At 42.7% G+C, this 21,157-nt stretch overlaps 1 protein-coding gene across 1 annotated transcript in view; it reads right to left on the reverse strand.

The window, feature by feature from the left end:
- Positions 1 to 21,157, reverse strand: part of LOC124308425 (dynein axonemal heavy chain 2) — a 618,723-nt gene that overhangs the window by 576,352 nt on the left and 21,214 nt on the right. Inside the window, exon 2 of the mRNA XM_046771133.1 lies at positions 36 to 154. Coding sequence (XP_046627089.1) covers positions 36 to 53 — 18 coding nt within the window. The 5' untranslated portion in view covers positions 54 to 154. The remainder of the gene's footprint in view (positions 1 to 35; positions 155 to 21,157) is intronic.

Raw genomic sequence — 21,157 nt, forward strand, 5'->3', positions numbered from 1 at the left:
GTCACTATCCAGAATAATATAGGTTCATAAATTACCTTTCTTTCCATTAGCATTGTTTCACAACTAGCAATAACTTCTAGAAATCCAGCCCAGGCTTCGTCAATTCCTTTTACTTTTCTTTTCACGTCGAATGAAAGTGGAACTTCATATTTTTCTGCAACAAAAAAAAAAGTGCGAAAACTTTTCATAAGTATGTATCAACAGAGTAATGAAAAATGTGATTAGAAATATTTTTGGACATGATATCAAAAAGTGAGGTTGTGTGCATTATAAAATTTGTAAATCATGCTAACTCGAATAAAAAAAGTACCCTGAAATGATTATTAGAAAAATGATTCAAAACCAAATTGAAAAATATTATAAAGAAGAATTTCCTATATCCTTATGAAAATTTGATCGCTTGACCAAGTCTTATTTTCCAGCCATCAGAGATCTCAATCACAAAAGGCCAAGACCGTTAAACTATAAATTCAATGGTAGAAAATGAATTTTTTTGAAAAATGTTGGTTTTGCATACACGCACATTGTTGTTTTACTCCCGATGTATGGCTACAAAAAATTCATTGGATTGAGCAACTATACGCGGGTGCCCTGCATCAGGCCTCACCGCAAGGTCTCCTTATGAGTAATTGCACGTGCAAGTGCCATGCAGAGCATCATGCGCCATTACTACGTGAACAGGTTCACCCTACGCCTGGGGACCTCGCTTCCAGCGAAAGTGTAGTCACGGTAGTATGACTTGACTACGGTTCGCCTGGTTTGTCAGAATAAAGCTTTCCCTATACCGAGACGCTCTCGAAATAGATACTAACATTTATTTGTTACGCTGCGAAGTCAAATGAAGTCTGAATAAGAATTACACAGGCCCACAGTAAAAAAAAAAAAGAAAGTGTCTGAACTCAGCATGCAAACCATGTTTTCCTACGTACTTTTTATTTCTGAATCTGAATCTGAAGTCAGAATGAGGGGTCTTCAGTAGCATAGCTGGGCCAGTTCTACACGCAGATTCCTGTTAGCGACACTCACCGATATCCTCCCCAGACTCAAACCCTTTTCCGCGATGACGTCACAGTCTGCCGTACCGACCCAAGATCAAGAACGTGCAACCGTACCGACAGTTGTATCGGTTGACGGCAAAAATCGCACTGCTTCACCGACAATTCTTATCGGCCGAAGGTCGAAATCGTGCTGTTTTAGCGACAATCTTACAGACCGAAGGTCAAAGTCTCTATGCAGTGCTCGCCTGCCAACGGGAGGGGGCGCAGCGGAGGGCATGAACTTTTTTCCCGACCTGGATGTCGATTACCGTCCCTCATTCTTTTCCCACGACAGGACTGTTGATGTGTGACATCAACCACCTCACATTCCTTTCGCACGTTATCAACGACGTAATATTCCAAAATTAATGGTTCTAATAATTGTTTTTGACTTACTCGGATGCCGGTTTGATATCAACCACGTGACATTTTTTTTGGCTTGTAATTGTAAAGTGAACTCTACGATGAATATTGAACGGGTTTAGTCAAGGCCGGAGTGCAAGATCGACCGATAGTTGCGGTAGTAAACATTCAGAGCCAAGTATCTGCGGTGTCGGGTTACTATCGCTCTAGGAATACTAAACAGTACGCGCGCACACATAAACATACGTACAGCTGCCCTATAAAAAGGACGCTCATCACTGCAAACGATCATTCAGTATCGACTTGTCAAGTACACGTGAGGAAAAAGCTAAAGATGGAATCCACGAAGTGTTCGAGATTGATCGATTTCATGGAATCAGCGTATAAAATCTTAGACGAATCATCATCAACAGCAGAAATTCAAAAATGGATAAAATTCGGAAATCAAAATATTCGGCTTCTCAACAAAATTTTGCGAAAGGTTCCATAGATTGAAGAAAAGATAAAAATTATCACAACGAACGGACTCTTGAAAGCGCGCGCGGAAAAATTCGAAAGTCCTCGGAAAACGGGTGGAGGTACGCGGAAAGTAAGAATAAACGATCGAGTTCACTGGGAAGATGTGGAATCAGCTTTCAAGGGAAGAATTCGAACTGTATCCATCGTCAATTTGAAGCATAAAGATGTGGAGAGATTTCTGAACGACGCAAAGGTAGTAGCTGTGACAAGACTAAAGAACGCTTGAAATAAAGACAGGAGCTTGAAAGCCAACGTTATCCTGGCTTGTAAATTTGAAGTTAGAAAAGATGATCACACGGTGGAAGAGATCAAATTTTTTGATACGAGAAATGAAATCATCCTCCAGACAGCGGATATTAACGAATGGTTCATCGAAAACGCGACGGAGCGTTTGTTGAAAAAGCTGGAAGATTTCCAGGAAAAGAATTCAGACTGGTCGCTGACTGAAATAATCAATTCGACTGTGAATATCAAGAAGTACGCGATCAGCTCGTACCCGCATTTCAGCTCAGTGCTACGGTATAATGGTTTGAATTTCCCAATATCCTTAGATCAAATTCCGAAATTTTGAAAACTTAACGGTCTTTCAATTACCGCAATGGTATAGATTGTATTGAAAAACAAAAGCGTAGTGAAATCGTACCCTTTTAGTTAAGCCGAAAGAAGTCTGATAAACCAGTAATCCATTTTTTAGTAATAGAGACTGAAAACGACGATGACGATAATGATGATGATGGTATGGAAAATATTTAAAAAAATGTAACACATCATTTTGCATGGATTCGAAATTTGTCGAGATCAACAAGTTCCCAAATTTCCGAACGCTCACATCAGACGTGGTTGTGCGACAGGTGTCTATCACAGTTTCAATCTGAAAAGTGTTTGTTCAAGCATAATGTAGATTGTATGAATTTGAACAAAACCAAAGTCATCTTACCAGCAGAGGAGGACAAAATTCTCAAATTCAAAAATTTCAAACATGAAGAACCCGTTCCTTTCTGCGTTTACGCAAATCTAGAATGTTTACTGCAGCCCTGTCTTAGAAGTTTTGGGGAAAATAGAACAATTTATCAGAAGCATTTTCCGTATAGTATAGATTACTATCTACATTGTGCGTTCAACGATTCAATTTTGAAATTCAAAATCAATCGATGAGATACTTGCATTCAATGGTTTGTGAATGAGTTAGAGAAATTGGCACATTCGTTAGATGCTTATTTCGAAACTGTTGTACCGCTGGAACCGCTCAATTTCAATTAAATCAACGAATTTCATACAACAACAGTGTGTCACATTTGTGAAAAACCGTTTATACTCACAGACGTGGAACATCGTGATAACTGTCACCTGACGGGAAAGTACCGTGGTGCTGCTCATCGAGGTTGCAATCTAAATTACCAAAATTCGCACACTATCCCAGAGATATTCCACAATCTGTCGGGTAACGATTCGCATTTTCTGATCAAAGCACTGGCTACATCGTTCGAGGGCACAAGAGAGCTTTTACCCGTGGACAATGAAAAGTACATTTCCTTTACAAAATATGACAAGGGGACAGATATGAAGTTCAAATTCATAGATTCGTACCGTTTCATGCTCAGTGGTCTTGAGAAATTAGCAACGGATCTCGGGGATGATCATAAATCAATCACACGAAAATTTTATCGTTCCTCAGATAAATTTCAGTTTTTGACCAGGAAAGGAGTGTTCCCGTACGAATACATAGACAGTTGGAAGAAGCTCGAGGACAGACGGCTACCATCCAAACAACAATTTTACTCAAAATGAAATGATCGGGATATATCAGACGACGACTATGCACATGCATGTGAAGTTTGGCAAACTTTTAACGTTCAAACTTTGGAAGAGTATTCGGACTTGTATTTACAGACAGACGTGTTTTTACTAGCCGACGTTTTTCAAAACTTTCGACAGAGCTGTTGTACAACGTACAACCTGGACCCGTTACATTATTACACCGCGCCCGGTCTGTCGTTTGATGCGATGTTAAAGTGTACCGACATCGAGCTCGAGCTTCTCACCGACATAGATATGGTTACGTTTATCTAAAAAGGTATTCCTGGTGGTGTGTCACAGTGCTGGAACAGATACGTAAAGGCTAACGATAGATATATGGGGGAGGAATTTGATCCAGAAGTCGGAAAATCTTATCTCATGTACTTGAACGTTGATAATTTATACGGTGCAGCTATAAGCTTTGCTCTGCCGTGTAATTCCTTCAAATGGGTGTCAGGTTTCACAGAGTGCGACGTTCTTGCCATCTCGGACGATGCGGAGTTTGGTTACATATTGCAGGTGGATTTGGAATATCCTGAGAAACTGCATGAAATTCATCAGGATTTACCACTGTGTCCGGAGCACCACATAACTCCAATCTCGAATAGTAAGCAACCGAAATTGACGCCCACGCTACTTTCCAAAAAAAACTACGTCGTTCACTATCGCGTTTTGAAACAATGCTTACAATTAGGTCTAAAGTTGGCTGAAATTCACATAGTTCTCATATTCAGACAAACCCCCTGGTTCAACAAATACATGGATTTAAATACCGATTTACGCAAAAAATCGAACAATGAATTCTAGAAAATCTTTTACAAACTGATGAACAACGCAGTTTTTGGCAAAACAATGGAAAATGTTAGGTAGTATCGAGATGTTAGGCTGATCACGAATTGGGATGGAAGATATGGTGCTAGAGCTACTGAAGCCAAACCTGATTTTCATAGCTGCACCGTTTTCGACAAAGATGCAATGATCGTCGAAATGAGTAAGACGAAAGTTATATTGCATAAACAGGTTTCATATATTGCATATGCAGGTTTCTCCATCCTGAATCAATCGAAAATATACCTAAGATTTTCATTATGATTACATTAAACGGAAATTTGGCAACCGAGCAAAATTAATGTATACCGATACCGATAGTTTGATTAACAACTTCACCGTCCCCGATATTTACGATTATATAAAGAAGGACTTGCATAAATTCAAGACGTCTGATTATCCGCTTAGTACCGCTTATGGAATGCCTCCAGCGAACAAAAAAGTCCTCGGCTTATTGAAAGACGAGGATAACGGGAGAATAATGTTGGAATTTGTAGGATTAAGAGCAAAATTGTACGCGTTCCGAGTCTTGGGAGATGAGAAAGACAATAAATGTGCCAAAGGTGTGAAAGGATCAGCGTTGAGAGAAATTAACTTTCATCGATTATTTGGAATGGGCTTTAAAACGTGAAAATTTGTCTAGAAATCAGCATTCAATATTAAGTCGAAAGCACGAGGTATACACTGTAGCAGCAGAAAGTGGCACTGAGCTGGAATGACGACAAGCGGATCGTGTTTCAAAACACAACCGACACGCTTCTGTGGGGCTACAAGCCTGCACCTTAGCTTTGTAATTACCGTATCGTAATGTATGTAGGATTTAATTTATAACTGTACCGTGATGTATATTATATTATTATGTAGGATAGTGAATAAGAATGCTCCGAAATATGAAGAATTGTACAACGATGCACATGTCTGTCAATTGTCTAAAAAATAAAGATGCATACTTGTTATGTGTCGGGTATAAAATGAAGAGGCACATACGTGTTTACAAAAAATTCATTTATTCAAATGTTACATGTCCGATTCGTTTATCCAACTGTCGTGTGTATTGTCGAAACCTGACTATTTAACATATATTTTCTTCCCAAGCTTCTTGAGCACCTTCTCCACCAGATAGATATCCGGATGTTCAACCTTGAGGAGCTCTTGTTCGTAGAAGCCACCAGCGATGGGTTGATCTCGGTAGTCTTCGAGCTTGTACGTCACAGGATGAGTATTTTCCACTTGGCTTATTGTGTATATCTCCGTCGTCCAATTGGGAGTGTCACCTTTCTCAAAGACATTTCCGAATTTGGTGATTCGAACTTTGTCACCGATTTTGAACTTTGCCAGTTTGGTAGGTTTCGCTCGAAGCCCTCCTACGCCTGACCTAATAACAGCCTCTCGTTTGCAACGGTGACATCCGACGGTTTCATTTTTATGGTTCGGTGTTTGACGTTGTTGTAAGCCGAAACCAAATCAGACAAGATATCGAGCCACTTGTAGCTTCCTTGCATGCTGAACCGTGTCCACATTTTACCTTTCAGCGTGCGATTGAAACGTTCACAGATCGAAGCCTTCAAATTACTGTACGTGGAGTAAAGTTTGATTCCGTAACGTGTCATAAGCGATTCAAATTTCGAGTTGTGAAATTCCGTTCCTCTGTCGACGTGTAAATTTTTCGGCACCCGACCTTGAACAAGCACAGATTCCATTGCTTTCGTAACATCATCTCCGGACTTGCTGTTTATCGGTACAGCCCACGCATACTTTGAAAAAATATCAATGACTGTGAGCATGTACGTGTAGCCTTTGTTTTGTCCAGCGTATGACGTCATATCAACAACATCCGCCTGCCAGGTCTCGTCGATGCCGCGCACGTCTACACGTCGACGCGGGTAATTCCGGCGTGCAGGCTTATGCAGTTCCGTCACCAGTGCTTGCTTTTCTTCGTTCATATTCCAACGCTCCTAGTCGGGTGTCTAATTGAGAAATGTTATCAGCGTTCCGAATTGACAGGTCTCTGCCTGTTTTAAAGTCTGTGTAAAAGGTATTTAAGGCTCTCTCCGGGGTGAGCTCCAAAGCTTTGATCATTTGATCGAGGTTGTTGATTTGTTTTTGCAGCGCGTTGAATTTTTGTCTCAAGATATTTAAAGTTACAGCATTGTTCGGCTCTGCGGGATCTACGACATTCTGCACAGTCTCTTGTTCTGTATGTCATAATGCCCGTCCGCTGTTATTCAAAATCCGACACCACGAGGACCGTGAGTGCTCGCAGCCGTGTTTTCATCCATATGCCGAACAAACACGTCGACGTTTGTCTCGGTAATGAATGCAAAAACGATGGGAGCTGCTCAATAAATGATTCCTGCTTCGCGTAGTTCCTCGATAATGAAGATTATTTCAGTATTGTGACTCGGATTTCCCGCTGTCTGAGATGCCAGGAGTAAACGAAGACGCTCCACTAACTCATTTGGATCATCCCAGAAGACGTACTCCGTTTAAACACCTTGTGGAGTGATCATAGCTTGCGAAAGTAGACCTTTACCCTTTCTTCAAGGTGATGGGAAATAATCTATCAATTCGGCAATGACATTTCATAATTTGTAACTGCTATCGTTTCGAACAGCCCCATCAGATGAGTAATACTTTTCATGCGCGTTCGTTGCGAGGATCATGTTTTCAAAATTTTCCCGATCCCCGGCGCTCACAGAAGAACCGTCAGGTTTCTTTTTGGACAAAAGTTCCAGCAAACCCTCCGTTTTCGGGTGAAGCGTATCGTCAATACGGATGTAGTCACTCTCAAAAGATATCAACGAATCACCAATCATTAGTCCGTTTGAAAGGTTGCGTACACCGTACACGTTGTCCAATTCACCTTTTGTCTTCGCATCTCTCATCAGTGTAAAATACTCATCCTCTCTTTTCTCGACCGGTCTTTCTACGATTGTTTCATCTCCTACCGAAGCAAAGGAATCATCCATTTCCGAGACAGTTTCATTTTTCGTTTCGTTTCTCATCTGCTTTATATCTTCTTTAATTTCTTCCACCTCTTGTTTTACAGGTTTAGTATCTTTTGTAACATTTACCAGTTCTTGCAACGGAGTCACTACTGGTTTAAAAACGTCACTCAATTTCTGAGCCGTAGATTCCTTGCCCGATTCGAGCAATCTGTGTTTTCGACGGATCGCAGCACTTGCTTGAGCGATCTGATGTAGGACATCTTTTTGCTCGGAAATTTTAGAGCTCTGCATGTTGACGCAACTGAGTTTGCAACGCTACTGCGTCTCTCGCTCGAAAACGTTAAATATCATATCTTTTTCAGGCTAACAAAAGAATCGAATCCCTTCCTGTATCGTCCTTCATTGAGCTCACTGTCTTTGTCGATCACCAGAAACCCGTACGTCTTACCGTTCCAGCATGCGGAGCACACACTTTTAAACTCTGTGTAAGACATATCAGTGTTTACATGGTCGTTGCATACATGTCTAAGGTTCATATCGTCTCGTTTGAATAACACGAATAAGTTAACGTTGTCGCGCACGAGAATTTTGGGAACACGCGCGTACGTCTGACAGAGATAGAAACAGTCAACGTCGTGTTGTCTACCCATGCAAAAGTAGGCTCTAATATGTAAGTATGTAATATTTATTGTTCCCCTTGGGGTTACAAGGACTTCCCTTTTCCTCTTCCTTTTCAATATTTTTTACATGTTTTCCTAACCTATTCTCACCCTATTCTTACTTCCTACCTTATCCTCACTCTATTTCTAATTGCCTGTGCCCTGTGCCGTTGCCTTGCCATTCCCTTACTTTCCCTCTTATCCTTTTCTTATTCTTTATCCTTATCTTTACTTAACCCTATCCTATTTTACCTCATTTTATTCCCTATTCGTCCTTATCCTAAATCGACTGCCATTTCCCATTCATCTCTCACTCTTTCATTTTCTTGTACATCCCTGATCCTTTCCAGTTCTCTCATCCAGACTTCTCCCACCCCTTCCTCACCTAACATCTCCCTCACCACCTCCTGCCAGCTTTCCCCCCTTCTATTCCAGCCCACGCACCTTTCCCATACGTGCTCCCATGTTCCCTCCTCCCCCTTGAACACCCTACACCTTCTCTTTTCCTCTTCTTTTCAGTACCTTGCCTCCTTCATCTCGCTTCGTAATCTAAATCTTGCCACCCTTGTCCACCTGCTTTCCCCCCATCCTTTTCCCAGATACCCTGGTATCCCTTCTCCTTTCACTAGCCTGTACCATCAGTTGTACCTCGATTCCCTGATTTTCTCCCACCTCTCTTTTCTCTGTTCTTCCCTCTCTCTCTTCTCTATGTCCCTAAACTCCATCTCACCCCTCTCCCTTCTCGCGACTACCTCTCTACTCTCTGCTCCCCTTTCCGCAAAGAAACTTTCCCTTTCTCTTTCCCATCTCGATCCCTGCCTCCCAGCTTCTGCCTTGTATCCCGGTGTTCGCCCATCCACTCCTAATGTCCATCTCAATAATCCATTCTGTACCGCCTCGACCACCCTCCACTCCCTCCACCCCCATATCCCCGATGCATACTCTATTACCGTCCATACTAGCCTGTCAAATAACCAAATCCTTTCTTCCCAATCCCTCCCAAACCTTCTTTTTCCTATTCCTCATACCTGCCTCATTACTACCCCTGCCTTCTGTACTGTCTCTTTCACCTGTGCTTCCTGTCCCCCATTGCACTTTACTCTATACCCTAGATAGCTGAACTCTTCAACCCCCCCTATCTTTTTCCCTTTCCATCTTCAATCTATGTTTTTCCTTCTGCCGCCTCCTTTCCTAAATCTCATAATCCTTGATTTCCCTACATTTACCGTCAGCCTTTTCCTATCCATATACCTTTCTAACTTCCTTATCATTACCTCCATTTCCTCTTCACTTTCCGCTAGTAGCACTATGTCATCCGCATACGCTAACGTACATACCCTGCCGCCGACCAACTCCACCCCCCCAACCCTTCTCCCTCTTCCCGTTTCCTCTTCTAAATCCGCCAGAAGCAGGTTGAACACATGCGGACTGAGCGGACATCCCTGCCTTACCCCCCTCTCCGTCCAGAACGCCTCTCCTACCTTTCCCCCGCTCCTCACCCGACTCTTTGTTTCATTGTAAATTTCCTCTATCCTTACCCTTAGCCCTTCCTTCACCCCTCTCCTTTCCATAGTCTTCCACAGCACCTTCCTGTTCACTGAATCAAACGCCGCTTTCAAGTCCACAAAGAACGCCACCATCTTTCCCTCATCCTTTCCCATCTGTCTATTGATTGAATAATCAAGTACATATACATTGTCAATTGTACCCATGCCTTTTCTGAATCCCGTTTGATTTTGTGGCATCAAGCCCTTCTCTTCCACCTCTCTTTCTAACCTATTCGCTAATGCCATCGCATACACCCTATACAGAGTTGGCATCAACGTCACCCCCCTATACTCTTCTACCCTTTTCCCCTCCCCCTTCTTTACTATCGGCGCTATCAATCCCTCTCTCCAATCCTCTGGCCAGCCCTCTCCGACCCAAACTCTGTTACATGTTTTCCATATCCACTGCTCCATTTCTTCCCCCCCATACCTCCATACCTCGCTAACTATTCCATCCCCCCCTGGTGCCTTTCCATCCCTCAGCTTTCCTATCACCTTTTTAATCTCTTCCCTCTGCAACTCCCCTTCCCCGTCCCCCTTCCTATCTACCGTCCCCCCGCCTTCTGTTACCTTACTTTCCACTCCACCTAATAATCCCATGAAATACTCCCTCCACTCCTGATCGCCTATTTCCTTATTCACCCTCCTCCACTTCTTTCTTTCCCTGTTAACTATCTCCCATACCTTGCTTTCTGTCCTTGCTTCCGCTGCTTCTTTTACGAAACCCGCATTTTCTTTCTTTTTCCTCTCCTCACACAGCCTATTATATTCCCTTCTTTCGTTTCTATACGCATCCCCTTCCCCCGCCCCCTTTCTCCAGTTCCTTAAACTCTGCTTAACTTCCGCTTTTTTTCGCCTACATTCCTCATCACACCATCCCTTTTTCGCTTCCCTCCCCCTCCCTCCTACATCTAAGGTTCGTCTAAACTCCCTTATTCTTTTCTCTATCTCTTTGCCTACATCCGCTTCTCCTATCCCCTCCCATTTGACCTTTGTTCTAAACCTCATCCTACCCTCTTCTGTCCAGTCTCCTCTACTAGTTCCCCCTACTCTTTTTCCCTTCCTTGTCCTAGTCACTGCCCCCCTCATCCACACTATTACCGGGTGATGATCCGAGTCAACCCGATCCCCAATCTCTATCCTTTTGACCCTATCCCTTACCTCGCTGTCTCCTATAGCGTAGTCTATCACCGTCACCCCCGCCCCTCCTACATACGTAAATTCTCCATCCTCATCACCCTCTATGTTCCCGTTCACTATTGCCCATCCTGTCTCTCCCAAAAATTGCACCAGCTGCTTACCTTCCGAGTTTATTTTCCTGTCCTTTGAATTCCTACTCCTACTCTCCTCCTCTCCTTCCCCCCAACATCCTCCCCCCTCCTGCCCCTTCCTGGCATTAAAATCAACCCCCACTAGCACTTTTGCTCCTCCCTCCACCTCTTCTGCCCGCTCCTTCAATTCCCCTATCTTCCCTTTTAGATCCCCATTTACGTATATTCCTATTACTATCCATTTTTCCCCCCGTACACTTATTTTCCTTGTTATCATGCCCTCTTTTACCTCTTCTCTCCCTCCCTCCCCACTTACTATCTCCTTTCTTACCCCTGACAGCATTCCACCTATTGCTCTTCCCATCCTATTTTTTCGCACCGCATACTGCACTTCCCATTTATACCCTGCTGGCAACTTATTCCTAATCCTTTCCCACCCCTTCTTTTCTGTCCATGTCTCCATTGAAAATATTATCTCCCACTCCCTTAGCCCCCTCCAGAAATCTTCATCCTTTCTCGCGAGCCCCGCCACATTCCAGAAAACTACTTTCCACCCCTCCCTTTCCGTCTCGCCTACTCCCCTCTCTCTCCTCTTTCTCTCCCGCCCCCCCTGCCTCTGCCACCCGCCACTGCTCATTCCCCCGACTGCCTTTCCCTACGTACCCCTTCCTGTGCTTCTATACTTCCCTCTTGTCTTTCCTCGCTTGCTGACCTTTCCCTATCGTTTTCCCCTAGTTTTACCCTCCCCTCCCTTTACCCCTCTTCCCTCTCTCTTCCTGCACCGTCCCTAAGCACCTCTCCTATCTCATCCCACTTCCACATTTTTCCTTCTATCCAGATCTTTGCATACCCTATTTTTACTTTGTTTCCCCTTCTCTCCTCGATAGCTGCTATCTCCCTCAACTTCCATTTCATTCTCCTCTCTGCCCAGGTGAGATCCTCCTCTATTCTCTCCTCCCTCCCTTTAAGGAGGCTTTTTCTTCCCATTACCTGCCTCTTTTGCTCCCTATTCCCTAGCCTCACTATCCACATCCCCTTTTCTTTCCCCTTTTTCGTGCCTACCTCTCACATATCCTTTACCTCGACCTCTATCCCTATCACCTGCACAATCTTTTTCAACTCTTCCTTTTCCCTTCCCTTCTCTATCCTCGCTCCTCTCAATACTATATTTCCCCTTCTTTCTTCCCTTTCTTTCCTCTCTGTGGCCCACTCCATCTCTTTCAACCTATCTATTGTTACCTGCGCCACTTCCGCATTCCCCTGTCCCTGCCTCTCCCCCCCACCTTCTGCACTCTTCTTTTCTAATTCTACCAGCCTCTTCTTTACCCTTTCCATCTCCCCCCCGCTCCGCTCTTCTACCTCTTCTAATCTTTTACCTAGGTCCCTTATCGTTTCCTTCATCTCCCCCCTCTGTACTTCCCACTGCTCTTCCCTTCTAGTCATTTCCCCTTTAATCTTTTCCGTTTCCTCCCTGATCCCCCTTCCCTGCCCTTTGACCTCCTCTAGACCTATATTTAACTCTTCCCTAATCAGCCTTAGCATATCCTGTATACTCCCTCCCTCTGCCTTCCCTTCCTCACCTGTCTTGCCCTCTAGCGACCGGTGAACTTTCCTGATTTTCCCAAATAATCTTTCTCTTTCCTTTATCTCATCTGCATCTTCCTCCCCTTTTTCCCCTTCTTCCTCCCGCTTTCTCTTCCATAAATCTAGCACCGTCGTCGCCAATCCCAGGCAATCACTCCTACCACTCCGTAACAATGCTACTGCACCCGGCCTAACTTTCTTTTTCTCCTTCTCTAGTCTGTTCACCCCTTCTTTTTGGCCACCCGCGTTGCTTATACTCTTTTTCTCCGCCACCGCTCCCTACCTTATCCACCTGCCGCCTACCTGTCTCTGCTCTATCCCCCTTCTTACTCCCTAGATGTCACCGCCTATTTTTGTCTTATCCTTCCCGTTGCCGTCCGCTGGCTCTCTCTGACAAACCTCAAAACTCTCCCCCCCTTTTCTTTTAACTGTCCTTCCCTTCTATTCCTGCCTCCCTATTCCCTTCACCCGTCCGCCCGTCTATTCCTTCTCCGCTCCTTCTCTGCCCTATTTCCTTTGCCCCTCCTCTTTGCTATTCAGCTAAATTCTCGCCTTTCCACTCATACTCTTTCTCACACTTGCCACTCACATCCAAAACGGAAACAGAAGTCCTAAGTAGGCTCTAATATTGTCCTGCTTTTCGCATGCTACATCGTCAAAAGTGAATTTGAGTAGATCTAGATATTTTCAAATCTGAGTCCGTTGGGATGGGTTATAAGTGTGAGCTACGCATTAGTTTTACCACAATTCCACGGTCCGCAGAATATTGCAGGTAGATTATTTGGGAGTCATTCACCGTGCCGTTTGTGCCTTTCGACATTGTACGCTGAGAGTTTTTCAAAATTCTTTGGTGGAAGCTTACTGGGTTGTTTTTCAAACCGCATCTCAGATATGACTGATCGGTTTCGCTATAAATATCCCGTTTTAAAGCACTTTTCTTCGGTGAACGCACAAACATAATCGTGTACAGAGGTGAATGAAGCAGCAGGCAGCAACATCGTGGCAAGGGTCTGGTGAATGAAATCATCAACAGCCTTTCAGTCGAATTGCATGTACCTGGTTATCAGTACTGTGGGCCCGGTACAAAATCAACAAAGCGACTCGCACGGGGTGATCCGGGGATCAATCTTCTGGACGCACCTCGCAAGGACCACAACATTGCTTACTCGCAGAATCGTGAAAATCTTAAAGTTACAAACAAGGCTGATAGGGTGGTGGCTGAAAGAGCTTGGAAACGGGTTTTCGCGTCGGAAGCCATTTTGGGTAAAAAAAGCAGCAGCTTGGGCAATAGCTAATACAATGAAAGTAAAATCAAAACTTGGAATGGGAATTCGAAAATCAAAAAATAATACCTTGGGAAAAATTTGAAATGCTGCAAATCGTTCTATGGTTCCAAGCAACGATGCAAAAGTAGCTATCGAAACTGCGTTGGAGGGAGCTGAGAACGCCGTTAAAAAAGTGAGTGGTAAATGTAAAGTGCGAACACCTCGCTTCCCACCAATACCTTCAAAACTCGCTGATTTTCTTCCGTTTCTGATTCCTATTTTCGCTGGACTCAGTGCTACAGGCACGTTAGCCGGTGGTGCGGCTGGTATAGCAAAAGCTGTGAACGATGCAAGTGCTGCTAGACGAGAACTGGGAGAGAGCAAACGACACAACAAAACTATGGAAGCTATCGCGTTGGGCAAAGGGCTTCATATGAAACCGTACAAAACAGGTCTTGGTCTCCATCTTTCGAAAAACAAGATGCGATGCTACCACGTCTAGCGTTGACTTATTGGGACTTGTAGAAATATGCAAAAATCTTCAAGGTTCCGCGTTTCCGCGGTGTTTTCATGCGAAACGAAATGCCCCAAAAAAGGGTTCACGAAAAAACGAGTCAGCTATAATCAACCTTGACGACAAAGACAGTCCGGAAACACACTGGGTTGCATACAAAAAACGCGAGAATAATATCGATTACTTCGACAGTTTCGGCAACCTTCAACCACCTTCAGACCTCATAAAATATCTTGGCGTTGGTAGTGTTAAATACAATCATGAAAGGTACCGGGATTATGATACATTTAAATGCGGATACTTGTGTCTGAAATTTCTGAGTGGTGAGCTATATAAACATGGTGCATAATTCTTCAAAGTCAGTCTATCACTCGCAGCCATGGATGATTCGTTAACGTTAACGATTTCGGGAACCTTTTAGAATCTCGAGGCACAATATTTCCCACCGATCGAACTCGCTCGTGATAAAAGTTATGCTGTTGGCTTGGTAGAATTGGTAACCTTCAATTCGATTCCCAACGTTGATGTTGGTCACAATAAAATTCACGTAGCTGATAAAGCGATCACCATACCTACCGGCAGCTACGAGATCGAGGACATAGAGAAGTATCTTTAAAACGTGCTGAAAAATACAGATATCAGGCTCAGCATTAAACCCAACAATAATACATTACGCAGCGAAATCACTTGCAACCACACGATAAACTTTGAGCCGAATGATTCCATCGCTCAACTTTTAGGATTAACACCATATGTATTGGAGTTTAATAAGACTCACGAATCAGACGTGCCTGTAACTATACTCAAGGTCAACGCGTTGCAAGTCGAGTGTAGCATTACAATGGGCGCCTACGCCAACGGACACAAAGTACACACTAGTCACGAGTTTTTCCCGACTGTGCCACCAGGATATAAGATCGTGGAAGTACCGTCGCACGTCATTCACCTTCCGTTCACCGTCAGGACCATAGATCACGTTCAGCTCCGGTTAGTGGATCAAGACGGAGACCTGGTTAATTTTCGTGAAAAAGTTATTACTGTGAGACTACATATCAAATCGCAATAAACGATGGGAATTGTATACAACAGACTGCCAAAGAGTAGGTGTATCAGTAAGTCGGCATGCCCCGATCAAGTCAGTCATCTATCGATTCTCGAACCGTTAACACCTCGAAACGTGGAATTCCTGATAGCCCTAGGTCAGAAACTGACACCTTTTGGAAGAGAAATTTCCGACAGCTAAAAATCCGATTTTGCTGTTTCATCATCTGCTACGTACCATGGAAAAAGACATCCCAAACATTCAAACACCAGTCGTCTTTGACAAACCCGTTGCGCATTACGAGATTCACGCTCACAAACTTTACGCCTCGTTAACTTTTAACAACAGCGATGAAATTTGAATCACCGTTTAGCATCAGGATTTATGCATACTACCTAGCAAAAGTTCGGTACATATCCATGGACGACTCCGTAAACCTGATGGTACAGCTATTGTGCACACACAGCTCGTAAACAACGCGATCTGTCATTTGTTTAAAGGAATTCGCTACGAAATTAATGCAGTTGAGATTGATAGAAGGAAGAACGTTGGCTTGACAATTCTCATGAAGTGTTACGCTTCACTGCACCCTGGTCAGACTTGGCTGTCGGATGATATTGGGTTTCGCTAAAGACTACCGCAAGATCGTTGTGAACGCTAAACATGAGTTAATTTTGACGAGATTAAAAACTGACGTCAACGCAATCATGCAGATTTAAGAGGAGGAATTGAAAGTCACGATCAATGCAGTGGAATGGGTCATACCGTATTTGAAACTCGAGGATCAGAACAAAGTTGACCTACTTAATTTCATTCAGAAAGATCCGCTTATTTCGATGATTTTCCGCAATTGGGAATTGTACGAATATCCCTTACTTCCCAAAACATCGAAACACGTTTGGACTGTGTAAACTTCAACTAAGCTTGGAAAACCTCGATACGTCATTTTGGGTTTCCAAGCAATTCGAAAGAACAAGACCAGCAAGAACGCAAGTGATTTCGATCATTGCAACATCACGGACGTCAAGCTATTTTTAAACTCTCAATCTTATCCGTACGGCGACCTAAACCTCAACATGAGTCGTAATCTGTACGCGCTGCTGTACGAGATGTACGCAAACTTCCAAGCTACCTACTACGACAAGAACCCCGAGCCGTTGCTGACAAGGAGTGAATTGCTACAAGACGTTCCCTTATTCGTTATTGACTGTTCAAAACAAAACAATTCTTTGAAGTACGGATCTGTCGACATCCGTCTTGAATTTGAAGCTGAAGCCAACTGTCCCGCTGAAACATCGGCGTACTGCTTGATTGTTCACGATCGTATCGTCGAATATAATCCACTCAGTGGTGGGGTGAAAAAGTTGGTATAAAAGCTGACCCGTTCCCGACATCTCGCACAGTTCAAAGATTGAGCTTATCGTTGACATACAAGGCTTTCGTAGACCTTCCAACAATACCTTTACATTGGAAGAATTGGCTATAATTTCAATCTACTCGGAAGCATCTCCATTAATGTTTTTCTTCAAACCACCTTACGAATGGGATTGTCTGAACGTCAAATACAAAAGCCAAAATTCTTGGTTAGAACGCGATTTTCACGGTTCACCTTGGAGCTGTGGAACCATACCGTTTGAGGAAGTTGAGTGGACCATTGAAGACAGGCTGTGCAAAGCTGAAACCGTGTGCGTAAAAGGGGACGAAAAACGAGATTGGTTGCTTAAAATTGTCCCCAAAGTTCAAATTATCGATTTGCCGGACTTTGGCTGTCCGTCGCTTCAAACCTTGCAAAAACCTTCTGCTGTGTCTCTTAGATGTAACGTGCATACAATACCCAACGCAATCTATGCAGCACAAAACGTTTTGTTACTTCAAAAGTGGCTACAAAATCATCATACTGTTCGGACGGCGAGGGTGTACGATTTGTTTTCCTGTACAGCAGCACCTGCAAGAACGGTCCCGCATTCCTGGCGAATATATCATCCTGGTTATAAAATGATTGTTCCATCTTTGTGAAGTAATTGTCAACTGTAGCCTAAAAATTGCACCCAATGAAACTGTTTTTTGAAGAATATTCATAAATCAATTCTACACCTTCACCTTAGCTCTTGAGCGAGAATTTTTTTTAATACGAATCGTATGTCATATTCAACGTTGCTCTCCATCTCTGACCGAGCTGTACTCAAACCGAGTTATGTTTTGCATTCCTAGAGCGATGGTTACCCAACACCGCAGATCCTTGGCTCTGAATGTATACTTCCGCAGCTATTGGTCGACCTTGCACTCCGACCTTGACCAAACCCGTTCAAAATTTAGCGTAGAGTTCACTTTACACTTACAAGCCAAAAGAATGTCACATGGTTGATATCAAACCGGCATCCGAGTGAGTGAAAAACAATTCTTAGAATTATTAATTTTGGAATATCGCGTGGTTGATAACGTGGAAAAGGAATGTGAGGTGGTTGATGTCACACATCAACAGTCTCATCGTGGGAAAACAATGAGAGACGGTAACCGACATCCAGGTCGGTAACAAAGTTCACGCCCTCTGCTGCGCCCCCTACCGTTATCAGGCGAACACTACATAAAGACTTAGACCTTTGGTCGGTAAGATTGTCGCTAAAACAACACGATTTTGACCTTCGACCGATAAGAATTGTCGGTGAAGCAGTGCGATTTTGCCATCGACCGATACAACTGTCAGTAAGGTTGCACGTTCTTGATCTTGAGTCGGTACGGCAGACTGTGACGTCATCGCGGAAACGGGTTCAAGTCTGGGGAGGATGTCGGTAAGTGTCGGTAACAGGAATCTGCGTGTAGAACTGGCGTTGCTATGCTACTGTCTTACGGGCCGATTTTCAGTAAATGGCTGTTGAGAGTAAAAAAATAGCGATACACAGTCGTATGAGTTATTGAAATTACAATAATTATAAATATTCATTTTCGGGGTCGCTCAATACGAATCTGGAGTCGGTTTGACCCTATCAGATCAAAATCCAGGTCATTCCCAGGTCACAACAAGAAACAACTGTCAAAGCAGAGACAATAACCATAAATATACGTTCTTGGGGTCACTGAATCCAAATCTGGGGAATTTAAATTTAAATTATCGAATAGATGTTCACATCTGATTTTCGGAATTTTTCTACCTTCAACAGCCATTTACTGAAAATCGGCCCGGAAGACCCCCCATTCTAACTCCAGATTCGGAGAAAACATGTTTCGCATGCCGAGTTCAGACACTTTTTTTTTGTGGACCTGTGTGAGCTTTTATAATTCCATCTGCCTTGGGAATATTGCAGATATAAACAGAATAGTAACAGACACAAGCGTCATTTGCCTAATGGAGACTTGGTGTACAACGGATCCGGAGCGATATTCATCTTTTCAAGCTTGCTACACACAAGAAGTACACTACAGTCTAGAGGAGAAGGAAAAGCTAGAGGCAAAACCAACGGTGGAATAGATTCTGAACCTTTATTGAATGATTAAACATCTAATGAATGTATAATACCATCCTCTCGTAGGGAAGATTGAGATTGTTTAATCGAATTGCCACTGAAATTCACACGACTCAACCCGCCTTCTGCGCTTGGCTTTTTAATCAGCTAAACTTAAATTACGCAATTACGATGTACCATGCATTACGCTGCGTCTGTCGAGATGCCAGGTAGCCAGTCTAAATACTACCTCCCCGTGTAACACAGTTTGTTTTATTGACTAATTATAAACTCGCATTTTCATATACTCAGTTCAGACCAAACTCACACCTTGTATTTTCAATTTAGAATCAACTCGCATCTTGTATTTCTTATTTAAATAACCAGTATAGCATTCAAATCTTTGTATTACCTTCTCGAAATATTTGCGTGGTAAAGGCGGCAGAGCGATATGTTTGAATAATAAGTTTTAAAATTCACAGCTTCTGCTCAAGTTTTAACACTTCATATTCATACCCGTATCAATCGGACAATTCTATTGCAGCTAGAGCTCACAATCAGTGTTGTGACGGCTTAGTAGAGAGCCGTGGTAAGAGTCAGTCGGTCACCCGCCGGTCCAGGAATAAGACGTATAAGCTCGGTAACGCAACATTGTCTGATTTAATGTATATCGTCGTGTATCCCTTCGAACGAGCATATTTTACGTTTCCGATAAAAGCGACGAACCCTGTGAGGGAAGCATCAAGTATAAAGGAACCCGGGGCCGACTCAACAATGTAAAACGACAAATAAAGAAAGTTAAGTTCCTGAGTATTTATTTTATAGTAACAAATGGATCTGTTACAAATGGCGCCCGAACAATAGACGTGATAGAAAACTTAGGCTTTCTATTTAGAAGAACCTTGATATAATTGTGGAATATTAATTGTTTTATGTAAATTGTATTATTATATGTCACTAAATCAAAACACACCAATTACCAGGTTGAGGTCAGGAGTGATACCTAAGAGGCTATCCGTAACAAATAGTACAGAAAAGGAGAAAAATAAGAGACAAAAGAGATCAGCGACCGTGGAGAAGGAATTACAGGAGTTGAGGACACAACTTCAAAACATGGCGGATTTACAAAGGCAGATTCAAGAGCTCAGAAGTAATCAAAACAAAGAGAAAGAGCTAAGTACTGAAGTTAGACAGTTGAGGTCAATCAGTGAACAACAAACTAGAGAAATAGAACAATTAAGAAATTTACCTGCGATAGATAATGGTAATTTGTTGGTGCAAGGATTGATGAGTAGTTTTCAACAAGTAAAAATTGATATTAAATTAGAATCTTTTTCTAATGAGGAACAATCAAATCCATTTGAATTTATCGAAAATATGGAAAGTTATTTTGAGTTAAAAAATGTGTCTGAAGCGCATAAATTGATCGTTGTAAAAAGTGCATTGGAGTCGAAAGCAAAAATATGGATGGAAGTCAATTCACATTTAGTGAGAAATTACACAGATTTTAAACAGGCATTTTTAGCTGAATTTTATTCTATACCAATACAAGTAAAGTTGAAAAGCAAATGGAGTTTGCGTCGGTACAAGAATCAGGATGATAATTTGATAGCGTATTTTATGGAACAATCAAAGCAAGCGAGATATTTTATCCCAAAATTAGAACAATTTGAAATTAATTACACAATAATACAACAAATGCCTTGGCGTGTCAGAGATGCGCTTGCTGCGGTTGATTTTTCAGATACAAAAAGAGTTATACAAGCACTAAGTCATTTGGATTTAGGGAATAAAGAACGTGAGAAGGAAAAACGTAGAATGTTCAATCAAAATAGCTAAACGAGCAACGTTAGAAACATGAGTTTACAAAATCACAATCAAGGGACCAGTTGTGGAGAATCAGGATACAGGCGTCGCCAAAGAAATTTTAGGATACCAGATTTCAGACAACCACCCCCAAACCACAGTACTCTAAATCAAGGGTCTAATGCATGTCGCAATGACCAGCCAAATTTAAACTAGCTAGCAACGCGATGAAAAAAGGTTCAACATCGGGTTGCCAATTTTATGATTATACTGAGGACCTCTCTTGGGATGTACTAAAGGGACCGGAAGATGAAAGAATAAATCCAACAAAATCGAACCATTATAGTCCGCATCTTTTAGCCTCCATTCTTGATCATAGAACTTCAGTATTGATTGATACAGGCAATCAGGTAACGGGTATTTCAGAAAAATTGTACCTGTAACTAGGGAGTTCACACAGGTTAAATGAGCTACCAGTAAGCAATGTAAAAATTTTATGCGCGATTGGAAGAAGAACTACGCCTGTAAAACGGCAAA

Source organism: Neodiprion virginianus, chromosome 7 (assembly GCF_021901495.1).
Source record: "Neodiprion virginianus isolate iyNeoVirg1 chromosome 7, iyNeoVirg1.1, whole genome shotgun sequence".
NCBI lineage: Eukaryota > Metazoa > Arthropoda > Insecta > Hymenoptera > Diprionidae > Neodiprion > Neodiprion virginianus.